Genomic DNA, 13,294 nt, shown 5'->3' on the forward strand with positions numbered 1-13,294 from the left:
TAAAGTAAATCTAAAGACTCCTAAGAGTCAAGATTTCACCTTATATAGACATGGTAGGTCTGTAGTTTTAATGGGCCAGGTGCCCCTTGCTGGCCACTTACCACACTGCTGTGAGGGGAAAGCAAGCGTCTGGTTCCTTAAGAGAGTCCAACCACTGCCTCAATCTTAGGGGTCATGGGCACACAACTCAGGGTGCAGACTTGCAGTCTAACACTCCCTTCTAAGACTACTGTCCGGCCCCTCTCAGCACAAAGATAACCCTTTCTCAGAACACCACCTGAAAGGTGTGAAACTTTCTGGTTATAGTTAGACTCTGGGCAAAAATATGTTAAACACTTGTGCATGTCTCCCAAAAGTTAAACACAATTGCTCTTTTACTTAATCATTATAAAGCACAATTAAGTACAGATGTACAGAAAACAACCATCTTAACTGGAGAGAGTTGGGGATTACAGAGAAGGCAAATACAGCAGAGTAATTTCCATATAGTTTTATATGCCTACAAAACAGCAATTCATTTCAGAACCTCTCCTGTGACAGACTGTGGTGGGAGATTTAGCCATTTAAATTAAACCTTCTGAGCCAGTATAGTTTAAGACCAAAAACACATTACTTGAAGTTTAGTCAAAAGAATTTATTAGAAAATATTATGCACTACATAAAACTATTTTTAGAATATTATTTCAGTAGACAGCACTCCAGCCTTAAACACCACAGCATAGACTTTGCCCAGCCACTGTGCTCCTGAAGATACATCTTTAGGATGAGACATTCAAGCAGCATGCACAGAGAAACCATTTGAAGGAGTGCAGGGAAATTCCTTGTGATTTGCCTAAATTCACAGAATGTATAACAATTTAATAAATTTTCTCAAGGCAATTAGGTAAGATGAATTTGTCTTCTCGACCTTCTCAGCATCAACTGGGCCCAGAGCTCCTGCTGCCACTTTGTATTTTGCATTAGTGCATGTTGGGAAATTCCAACAACTAGGGGTTAACAGTTTCAATAAATATCAACAGGAACACAGCTTTAATACTAGTCTTAACAAAAAGATGTTCACAAAGGTAAAGCACATGCCTTCTCATTCAGTCATATTAAAGTTGACCTTGCTGATTTTTCTGGAAAAATATAGGAGAGTCTATGTATTAAGGCAATGCATTTTTAATTTAAACATCCATTTTAATGGACTGCATATTTTCTGATAAATTCTTAAATATTTCAGTTGTAAAAAATAAGGTTTACTGATCACATTCTAATCTATCAGATATTCTTCATTAGGATTTGAAATACAGTGGAGCATCCCTATAATAATCACTGCCCCAATTATAATATGGTAGTAAGTGGCATCTTGACTTCCAGACAGGAGCTGTGGAAACAAAGAACAACAAATCCTGCCTTCCCGCCCGCAACATGTTGAAAGCAACCATCCCTCCAGCCCTTCACCTCCTACTCCCCTTCAAAAGGACATTTATCTATTTCCTAAAAGGAACATTATAGTGAGGCTCAACTGTATACAGTAAAAATATATAAAAATCATTAAACCCCAAAAATTCATCAGAAGAGGAAAATGCAATAAAAATAAGTACGCATGGCGTGATTAACCAGGATCGACATAGCAATTTGCTACAAGATTTGTCAAAAAGTGCTAACCAATTCTAGCTTAAAATAGATTGAGAGTTCATACAAATTGCTACAACTGTCTATGAATCACTTTTGAAAGATCTAAAACATGGCTTGACCATAGAAAATGTATTATACCATCGTCTCCAATTTACATAATATTTTGATTTAGGCACACAAAAATAAATATAGCAAGTCAAATGCTTCAGTAAGTCTGCAGAAAGTTATAATTAAAACCAAGTGATGAACTGTTTTGTGACAGCATTTAGTTATATACGTCTATATCGCTTAATTTATCCTTCATCTCATGGAAGGGAATGGAAAAGCACTGGAAAGTCCCCTATCAAAGACAGCTGTGTGGATGGTAACATCCCAGAAGATAAAACAAAGTATATTACACCACATTGCAGGGACTAAGTGTCAGCATGGCACATTCACACTTTTGAGGCCTTTAGTTGGAACACAAGGGTCTTGGGCTCACAAACAACAGTATTACCCATGTGCAGTACTGAGGGACTCACAGTTCAAAAGGAGAAGGAAAGCAAGGTCCCATCTACCGCACTCCTAGTCACTGTCCCCATGAAAGTTAAAAGGAGCCGAATGGGTGCTTTTTCCATAAAGAGCTGGTAAAAATGTCAAGGTCCTGGCACCCATACCCTCTCAGTGTAAAGCAGGTTCTACTCAACACTGCAAGCATTCCTGTAACACACTTAATGGCTCCCATATTTGTCTTTAGAATGGGACTATCTGTACATAATTCTATATTGCAAAGTGTTTTGGGAAATATGAAAGCTACTATACGTGACTACATTTTGTATGTTACCTAGGATAACTTTTTGCAGTTTTAGTGACAAGTTTGGTGGTCTATGCTGTATTCTCTTGCAAACTATAGTTCATATTAATAAAATACCTCACATAACTAAAATTGGCACAACTGACTACCTCTGGTCATTAGAGACCCATGTAAGACTTAATACAGAAGCCCCTCTTGTTCATATAGTTGAAGAGTTATACAAAACCAGTGCTTATATTCCTGAATATCCAGCCCTATACAACGATAATTTCCTAGGTCCTTTTACCAGATGAGGGAAGAAGTAGACATGTACTCTGGTTGCCTGAACCATACCTCTTGGAACTGAAGCCTTCAATTAATTTCCATAAGAATTAAGCAGATTTGTCCCAACATCTTAAAACAAAAGTCACAAAGCAAAAACAAGCAGCATAACCTTTATTTGGTGTTACAATAGATGTACAGTGCCCATGATATTGGGCACTGAATCTTACTGTTTATGATTAATTTTTTTTTTGTATCTAAACAGTTCTTCTGTTCAGACATAGCCATGTGCTTTTTTTTAATATACACACACTGACCCCTGCAATCTGTCCAGTTAACACTAGAAGTATTTGTCAGGGGAATACATTATCTTTATTATAATTAGGGGAAAATCAAAGAGAAAAATCTTACTTTAATATCTTTAATCTGACTGATTACATGTACTGTACATACCTGTTCCAAAACCAATGTACTTAGAAGTTTCTAATTTTACGCACTTCATTATTCAAGTCAAAATGCTGTACATCTGCTAGTATCCACACAATCGTACATTCCTAATAAAAATGCCCCCTTTACACCTTTTACTTTCTTTTAAGCATTTTTTTTGAAAAGGGATAAAGAAGTTGCAGTTAGATCTATATTTATTTAGAACAAAACATATACTACATTGAAAAATAATTTTATCAAAACCAGATTCCAATCAATCATGAATAATTTTCAGTTAATGGTTCATGTTGAAATTGCACTTTGCAGATTTATCTTGATCATGTTTTCAGTATTTTTTCATTTTACTCTCTCTTTCTTTCAGCAGAGACTGCTTCCTCTGGATTTTTCTTCCGTGAATGTTTGTATTTGTCTACATATGCTTTCACTAGATTCGCCACTTTTGCAGAATTGACTTCTCCACTCTTGCTATGACAAACCTACAACAGGAAATATATATATCACACACACACATACCATTGTCAATTCTTCAGAGCTGTCAGTAAAGAGTTACTCACAGATAAATAATGCTTACTTTCATTAAAATGGGCAAAACAAAGAAATCAGGAAGGCTGTTTTATTAATTTAATAAGGCAAGATCTACCTACGCTCCACTGTTGTTTTTTTGTCTATGGAATGAACAAATGTACCTGAGGTTGCAAGGTGCTGAGCGCCCTCAAATCATTACCCTTTTTCCAATATTGCTGGGGGGAGGAAGCAATTAACATATTCATGTCTGTATATTTTTAGACTATTAAAAAGTCATTCCTGAATACAACTTACTTTATCTACTGCTTTCCGCACAATTTCTTTATATTCCTCCTTGGTAATATCTTTATTCTGGTAGAAAGGTTTAATAGCCAGTTTTACCTCTTGTGCTGCTTTTTCTTGAATTAACAATTTCTGTCAAAAGAAAAATACCTGGTTTTTAGGTAAGTGTGTGTGCAAATTTTTTTTTTTTAAACATGAAAAGATTATTTAAAGTTAATTAGATCAAAGTAAGAAAGCTTTGCAGACTGAAAGTTTCTCTTAAATTAAGGCTGTCAGAAACAGGGCCAAAGTTCTGCCCTAATATTTGAACACACAACCAACTTCCACAGATGTCAATGAGAACCACACATACTTATCGGGAGCAGAATGTGGCCCCACTAATTAATTACACTTTACAATATTTTTAAGTACTTACAGAAGTGTAGCTCTAAAAGTATTAATATTTTGTTAGATAAAAATTAAGTTAATTTGTTAGTTTCTTGTAGTTATACAGTTTCCATGGAAGTTTAAGGATGACAGCAATAAGTATCCCATACATAAAAAAGGAGATCGACACATTTGCTCTCTAATTTTAACACTGTAGAATTATATATATTGCTCTCAACTCTGAACTTGCCTGGTCTTTCTTCGAGCTATCTGCGCTGGCTTCCACCGTAACACTTACTTTGCCTTCTGCAAATTTTACAGCAGCATTAGAGGTTTTGATGTGACTTGATGATGTTGCATTACCAGAACTTGGTCCCTGAACTGTTCCCACATTTCCCAGGACTGCTGTTGGAGCAGGCAAGAGTGGTGCACTCATGTTATTACTTACATGAGGAGCACTAGGAATACCCTGTTTTAAAAAGTTACCGGCAGTTAATACATTATTCTTCAGATATTCAATAACTGTTACTTTCTAGAACTCTCAGCAAGTGTAGTAAATGCACGAATACCACAGGTACTTCGGTTTAGCAGCAAATTTCTACATCAGCTGTTGCTATAGCAGCCAGCCACTTTTATATAAAGATTAACACACACAAGAACAAAAACAGTTAATGAAAGCCTGAACAAAATAAATGCACCTTGCATCATGTCATTAAAGTTGCTAGACCCTGGCTGAGGTGGACTTCTACCTACTGGGAAAGAATTCCCAAGAATGGTGCTGCAAATGGAAATGGACATGTTCAAATTTAGGTTCTGAAGGCAAGTACTTCCCAGACACTTTTAGCTCTCATGGCAGTGTACAGGAACGTATCTGTTAGGTAAATCAGTTCCTAGATCCTTCACACCTTTAAAAATCACCACCAGCATCTTGAAATGCATACACAAAAAGGAAAGCTTATGCAAGTGCTTGAGCTCAGGTGTCAGAATGTTTGTCCATATGTCTTAGAAGGTTTGCTTCTGTGTTTCGCAAGAGATGGAGCTTCTTGTGAACTTCAAGGGTAGCCATAGCTAGTGCTCAGTCAAGACTAGACGTAAGAGACCAGACAACCACTGAAGGCTACACCTGAGGAAAAGCCATTTCCCGTGCATTCCGAGATCTCAGAAAAAGGCACAATGGACCATTGTTGCTACCTTGGAATCAAGGAATAACAATAGTGCTAACAGCTCCTATTGGTGCAAATGCCGCCTCTTGCCTGCTGCTCCAAATGCTTCTCCCTATAAGCATCACTTCTATATTATGCAGGTTAAGTCACAGCCAGTTTATATTTATCCAGATTGGGCAGTAGTGAAACTAGAATTTGAGTTCAAATGAAAAGGAGATATAGAGCTGGATATCAACATTACACTGATAACAATCCAGTTAAAACCATCCTTAACCTTCCTTAGTTGTTTCTTATAAACACGCAGGGCATGTCTATGCTACAGCATAGACACCTACATTGATAGAAGGGGTTTTTCCATCCATGTATTTAATCCATTTCTCCAAAAGGCAATAGCTAGGTTGATGGAAGAATTCAGTCAACCTTGCCGCATCTACACTGGGATACAACATTTTCAAAATCCTTAGGTTGATCTCATTTAAATGTAGACCAGGTCTCAGTCTCTCATGGTCAATGATATTACAAAGTGCTAAAAGATTCAGGACCCAGCACAGACACCATTCCATAATGATAGAGAGGGGCAGCACGCAGACATCAGTAGTCTCAGCTTCATATCATACTTTGAGCAATACATTTTACTAAATACTTTGTCTTTACAGTCATATTTATTGAGTCACCGGACAATTCCATTAGTGAAGGGTTCACAGAAACACTTCAACTCTCTCATGCTTCCAGGATTAGAATATTGAATTTCCCATTGTAAAAATCTAGTCTGAATTATTTCAGACAGCAGACCTAAACCAAATAGACAATCAGCCTGCATTTTAGTTATAGTAATATTTTACCATTGTGTCTGCAAAACATTTGAAATGTGTCATTCATTCACATAAGTCAATATTTCCTATGGTTATTCCCCTTTGTTTCTGTGATGCTGAGGTTGTGAATATTAATACTGACAGCAATGGAAAAGGAACATTTGCTACAACAGTTTCCCAACCTAGGATACAGAGGGAAGGATACCAGATTAGTTTGGTGTCACAGGCCAAGGCTGAGGATCAGCATAGATGAGAAAATCTGCAGGACCCCAGATCCGATTCCACATTCTGCAAATGTGCTGCTGTGTGTTTAGGTAATGTTTTAGGTAACCTCTTGAAAGCCACCCATCTTTCCTCGGCATTCCGGTATGGCTCCTAATGTAATGACTGGCTGTGGGAGAAGCTCACATGTACAGAGCTGATGGCTAAGGCAACGGCCCACCAGCCCAAATTTCACTTCTCTGGAGCGCCACAGGAACTACACCAACCTTCATAGTGGGGCATCTCTCTGTGCCTCACTATCTCCAGCAGAACTGAGACTTCTGATGACTGGAGAAATGGGGTAGGGACTGCAGCACCAAAGGGGAGGGACAGAGACTTTATACACAATAGGAAAAAGAGCCAAAATAAAATAAGTAAAAATGATTAGAAGGAAAAAAGGATGAAGACATGGGGGGGGGGGGGGGGGAAAGGCGAGTGGAAAAGAAAAACAGACACAAGCAAAGGCATAATGAAATGGTGCAAGGGGACATTGTACGGGTGACCCTGTGCTGATCCATCCCAAGAGAGTGCTCCAAAAAAAGGTTGGGACTCACTGATTTAGAGGATTGTTAAATGAGACAACAAAAGCTTCCTCATACTACAAAATACATAAGCTTTCCCAGAGCATAAAGCCACCACTCTGCTGAAATGGGAAGAATATTCAGAATAATTCAGTATCCAATTTCTAAAAACTACTAGAATTGAAATCTCTTTTGTGCACACAAAATTGGATAGTGGGCAAACTATGAGGAAACTATGCAACATTCCATTCTTGGTTGACATCTCTGGGTGCTACTGAACTACAAATAAACAGTAAAAATTGTGTATTTTGGCTAACGTTTTAAGAGATGTTTCAGAACAAATCCATTTCCCCATAAATACATTATCTTTTTTCAGGGAGAGGAAGATCTGTTACTATATATTTGATAAGTTTTATAGTATTTTAATACAACATACTCTTGATCGATGTAACACTGCTTAACTATGTTTTATGACTATATTGATTAGACCTTGATTTCTGAAAAACATACCTGCAATTGTTTTCCATCTGGTTGTGAAGCAATGTAGCTGACTTGCTGAGATGGTGGGGGAGGAGGTGGAGGTGGTGGTAATCCCTGAGACACATTGGTAGGAGCAGCTACCTGTATGAGAGGTACTCCTGTATGGAGATGCATGGGCAGCGGAGGATGAATGTTAAATGGATTGTGTTGGATGTTCATAATAGGAGCATGAACACCCACTGGATATGGGAAGATATTCATAGGCTGGTGTTGTGCATTCACTTGTGGCATTACATTCATTTGTTGCGGCATCATATTTATTGGTAGCTGAGAGCCATCACCTGGTTGGTTTGTTTGGTCTTTGAGGTTTGGATCTATTAAAAAAACAGAATATTTAAAGTACAAAATACATATTTCTATAGAGAACAGAGACCCCCCCAAGAAACACCAATTTAGAGGTTTAAGGAGTCAGAAAGTTCAGGTTGCTCTGAGAGCCTTTGCTTTGAATTCTCCAACTACTCATTTATACCACAGCTTAAAATGTGTTATATTTTACTGAAACAGAATTTTCAGCCAAAGTGCAGGAATGCAACACACATTACCCAACTCATTGTTACTGAAACACAAGCATACATTTTCTCATGTATGCAATTCTGTGTGTCTGATTTGCACAACCATGCTATAGTTATGTCTAATAATGGTTCTGTAGTATAAGGATATTTATATTCTGATTAGCTAAGAGTGCTTATTATCCAGACTTCAGGGATACTAACTGTATAGGATGGTGATATGCTCCCTTACTCACAAAGTTCACACATTGTGCCAGAAATAAATAAGTGTTTATTTCAACTTTACTTCCCCACTTTAACAGCAGGCAATAAATAAATAAATACATTTAAAAAATGAAATTTACATGTGAGTAGTAAAACCCCAAAAGCTAAGAAGCTGGGACTGTGAAGCTGCTGAACTGTTTAAAAATCCATTGGCTCACTTTCTTTCTTTGTACATGATTGAAATAAGTGGGAACTGTGTCACTGAATACAAGATTTGACCTTTCCTCTTATACCTCATTCTCCCCACAAGTGCCTCCTTTTCTATAGGCCAACATGGCTCTGTCTTACTGAATTTATAATGGAAGAATTTAATTCTCTCCCTCCAAATTCAGTTTTCAACAACAAAAATACATTGGGCTATTTTGAAGAGGATTTTATGGACATGTAGGAAGTAGGGATTAGGAATAGAGATGGAGAAAGAAAAAAATAGGTGAAGAAACTGGGACAAGAGCAAAGGTAGGAATTTTTTTGTAAGTTTTATGTAACATCCCATTTGTGTTCTGTAGTTTTAATTTAATTCACATGTTTCATAACAATTTCAGAGTATTAATAACTTGAGGGAGCTTTCCACTAATTCAGAATTAACCTCATCCTGAGCTAATAACTCCTCAGCCTTCTACTTCAAAGTTTATTCAACCCAGAATATTTTTATTAACTTAACAGGAAACACTCAAAATGATATTACAGTCCCCCTGGGTGGGGATGTTCACTGTAACAAATATGGAAGAGTAACACTTATATAAAATGTTTTATTTACTCCTAGTTCTCTGAATGCCCTTTGATATTACTGCAGTTGTGTATATCTGAAAAAATTCTCTTCTGTACAAACGAGGACTTCTTTGTCTGTTTGCTCTTGTAATTAATAATAACCCTATGTTTATTGCAACAGTCTGTGCACAGTGATAATTGTGAGGTCAAAAACTAAAGGATCAAGATAGGGGTAAACAAGGATTTTTCTCCCTCTAGGTCAGTCAAGAGCCATCTGCTAATTAGTAAGAGCATAAGACATTTTTGGATTTATAAATACTTTATAACATGAAAGCCAGTTTCACTCTAAAAATGCTGACTGCGACATTATGGTTAGTGCCATCAAGTTAACACCTGATCAAATCTGTAACTTGTATATGTTTTCATTGGTAACTATTAAGTCTTCCTTGAAGAAATCACCCTTTTAAAAAAGGTAATAAGTAGTTCATTACGTTTCTCTCCTGTTCACTCTGTACCAACAATACCACAGTGTGTGTAAACTCTCTAAAATAAGCAAAAACACATAAATGTATTTTTTTTCCTTTTTCTTAAGGAACATATTTGGTTGGTTGCACTGTAGTCCCGAAAACTCAAAAGGCCAGTTCTTAAGTTACTGAACATCCAGCCCAAGAGTGTTTGTAGCATACAGACCGGGGTGGAGAAAAAAAAAGAAGGCCTCCCTTCTTAGGAAGCTTTTCCAATTTTGTTTGTTGTGCGACTACTAGTTAGCCTTTGCTGCACAAAACAGTAAAGTGACAGTGTCAAATTCACATTTTTTTTTAAAGAATACTACAAATACTAAGAAATTTTCTCCATTTAAATACTATGAAAATCAGAGGAAAATGAATACCTTGCTCAGATGTCTCATCTTCTTGCTTCATCCATCCAGACTGCGGACTTGAGGAATTTCTCCCTCTTCTTGAATAATAGTTCTGTACATCTGCAGGTAAAGTCTTTCTTACAGCCCAACTAGATGCAGATGTCCACCCAGACCTATCAGCAGGCGTATCAAAAGAAAAATCTTGTTCACTCTTACGCCTGTATGGCTGATGTTCTGGGAACCTTGCAGTCTCATTCCCAGAACTATTTGAGTTTCCTGAGAGGGGTTTTTTATTTTGCCAGTGGTTTTCATTCTGGTCTCCATACATGAAACCGCCTCTGCCACGGCCACCTCTGTTACGGCCACCTCTGCCGCGATTTGAAATCCAACCTGAACCAAAGTTTTTATTCCAAGAATGTCCTGAATTATCATGTCTATTTTCTTCCCATTGTGGATCTTTAAATTTGTCTCTCTCTCTGCTCCTAGTTTCAGGAACAGAATTTATCCTTTCCATTACCCAGTCCGGACAATCATTCTTATGCTTTTCAGAAGAACATTGCTCATCAATACTTTTCTCTGTATTGTCTTTTTCTTTTTGCATATTTTCATTCTGTTTCTCCTGGTCACTTCTTTTATATCTATCATTTCCTCTGGGACTTCTCCAGCTGTCATTTGTCCATCTCTCTTTCCACCGAGGAGAGTGACCGTCTCTCTCATTCCTAATGAATGAAGGACCCTTACTTCTTGTTCTTGATCTGGATCTTGATCTAGATCGTGACCGGGATCTTGACCATCTCCTATTTCTTCTCTCTTTGTCATGATCTCTCCTTTGTCCATCTCTATCACTATCTCTGTCTTTGCTTTGAGACCTAGATTTTTGCCTTGGAGAGGAATCTTTAACTCTTGACCGAGAAGGAGATCTTCTGCCTTCCCTATCAGTCTCCCTTTTAGGAGACCGAGATGGCGTTTTCCTGCCCCCTCTGACAGTCTCTCTTTTTGGAGACCGAGAAGGAGATCGCCTGCCCTCCCTGGCAGTTTCCCTTTCGGGTGACCGAGACCTCCTGCCCTCCCTGACAGTCTCTCTTTTGGGAGATGGTGACTGAGATTTTCCACCCTCTCTCCCGGAAGGAGACCAAGTTGTTGATGGAGAGTGAAATCTAGACCTTCTAGTTCGAGTCTTTTTATCTTTTTTAACCTCTGTTGAGCATTCTGTTTCTTGAGAAGAAGCTTCATCTTTTTTGTCAGAAAGACCTGAGTGTGATACACAGTTTTCGGAATCTTGCTGCAATGAGCCTGCCTCCTCTTGTTTGATACTCTCAGCTGGTGGTGGCTGTTCAATTTGAGATTCAGCCTGGTCACTGCAAAATGAGTCACATTCCATTGGTATCATTTCATTGTTATCCTCATTAAAATGTTTATTAGATTGTTCAACATTCACCTTGAGTAACTCTGTAGTTCTGGCCTCTTCACATACAGGTATGGGCTCCTCTTCTAAAGACTGGTCCAATTTGTTAATGTCTAGAGAAATATTATTTATTAATACAGCTGTTTCAGTATCTTGAACAGTTTTTATGTTCTCAATATTTGCAGTGTTACAATTTGCTGCCTGTTCTTTGTCCTCAGAATCATCAATTTCTATGGATTCTGGATGCTCAGTCAATTCATTTCTGGGGCTATCTAAAGGCAGAACTACTTTTGCCACAGATTCTGGATACTCAGGCAATTCATCTTGGGGACTATCTAATGTCTGATCTACTTTTGTAGGTGTTATTGAATCCTCAAGTAATTGATCTCTGTGACTATCCACTGGCTGTTCTACTTGTTCAAGAATATTTTCACAGACATCTTTATTTTCAAAATCTGTAACATTTTTATTAACATCTTTTATTTCACATTTCTGAGTCTCTAAGGTTAACACAGGAGATTCTTGGATACAAGAACCTGAATCTGAATTCTCTAGGGTATCCTGTTCTTTGTCACAGTCTCTTGTAAGATCCTCACTCTCTACATGTTCACTGCAGCTTTCCAAGCCATTAGCAGACTCTGTTTCTGCATTATTTTTGTGCATAAGGCAAGAGTTACTACTTTCAATATCCGACAGGTGGTCTTTATCTAATATTGGAGGTGTATCAGACTCAGCAGCTTCGTCATCTTCCACTGAATCACTCGATGATTTTTCAGAACGCAGAGAACTTCTAAGTTTCTTTTTAACCAAAGGTACCTGCTGTTTAACTCCTCTTTTAGACTTTCGTTTTGAAAGTGGTTTTTCTGAATCTGCAGAAGAAACATTTATAGTTGAGTTATTGTCATTGGGGGCATCACATCCAGAATTACTTGATCTTGGTGAGCTGCGAGATTGACTCATAGTCTCAGTTTTTCTGTTCCGTGCAGATCTTCTAGGAGTAGTATTTGTAGTCTTCTTTCTTGTTCCTCTAGTACCAGATGTGCCAGAGGCTTGTTTTTTCTCCTCTCCTTCCTGTGTACATGCAACAGCACATCTCTTTCCTGAAGGATCTAATATAAAAAAGTATACATTAAAATTTAGTAAATATATTAATTAAATGCAATGTGAACGCAAACATGGTATTTTAAGTTTAATGAAGAACAGATATTGATGTGTAACACAATATAAATTTTGGTACAAGACACCACCAGGGTTAAATCTAGCATTTTGTCCAACCTATACTGTTTCTTCAAAAGAACAGAAATAGACTAAAAAAATTAACGTGTTGGAAATGTACTGGCAAGGTTCCCTGGTAGCAATCGCATTCAAAAACAAAAAAGCAACCATGTTTCACCACAGTGAGTCTTACTATTACCATTTGAAGAGTTAGAATGAATGCCATTTAAAAAAAAAGTTACTGTTCATCACCTGTAGTGGCTAATTTACAGCAGAATTTTCCAGTTCAAGCATAAGACTTATTGCAGTTGCAGAATGCTAACATTCAATGCTGCTGCAAGATACATTTTTTAAATGGGCATCAATGCAACTGTGAATTACCACATGAAAGGTGGTTAACTAACAAGTGTATATGATAGCATAACTCCTAATAAAATCTGACATTCACAGTTTATAAATAAGACTAATTGCCATGGAGGATCCAAACTCTGTAGCAAGGCTCCCTGACTTCTGCAGCACTACAGTGACTAAAAATGGACAACAAATTCTGCAGCAGCTTCTGGCAAATTTAAAAATGAAGTAATGTGAAAAATATTATAAGTAGCACAGTATCCTTTTTGTTGGTATGATACTATATTCCATTTACTCTGCATTGCCCATAATTTTGAATTTTCAATGGGCCACATATTTTTGTACTATCATTGCTTAAAAGTTGTCATAGCAAAGTAGGAGGTTTTGGTAGC

General features: G+C 37.5%; 1 protein-coding gene across 18 annotated transcripts in view; it reads right to left on the reverse strand.

The window, feature by feature from the left end:
- Positions 1 to 619: 619 nt before the first annotated feature.
- SCAF11 (SR-related CTD associated factor 11) overlaps positions 620 to 13,294 on the reverse strand; it is a 64,358-nt gene continuing 51,683 nt past the window's right edge. For 10 of the 18 annotated variants that reach the window (XM_065557655.1, XM_008162488.4, XM_065557701.1 and 7 more), the window contains 5 exons: positions 9,962 to 12,445; positions 7,562 to 7,905; positions 4,545 to 4,763; positions 3,941 to 4,060; positions 620 to 3,597 (listed from right to left, as the gene is read on the reverse strand). In XM_065557655.1, coding sequence (XP_065413727.1) covers positions 3,463 to 3,597; positions 3,941 to 4,060; positions 4,545 to 4,763; positions 7,562 to 7,905; positions 9,962 to 12,445 — 3,302 coding nt within the window. In that variant the 3' untranslated portion in view covers positions 620 to 3,462. The remainder of the gene's footprint in view (positions 3,598 to 3,940; positions 4,061 to 4,544; positions 4,764 to 7,561; positions 7,906 to 9,961; positions 12,446 to 13,294) is intronic. The other 8 variants (XM_065557691.1, XM_065557667.1, XM_065557710.1 and 5 more) reach the window with 2 other exon arrangements.

This window comes from Chrysemys picta, chromosome 1 (assembly GCF_011386835.1).
Source record: "Chrysemys picta bellii isolate R12L10 chromosome 1, ASM1138683v2, whole genome shotgun sequence".
Taxonomy (NCBI): Eukaryota; Metazoa; Chordata; order Testudines; family Emydidae; genus Chrysemys; species Chrysemys picta.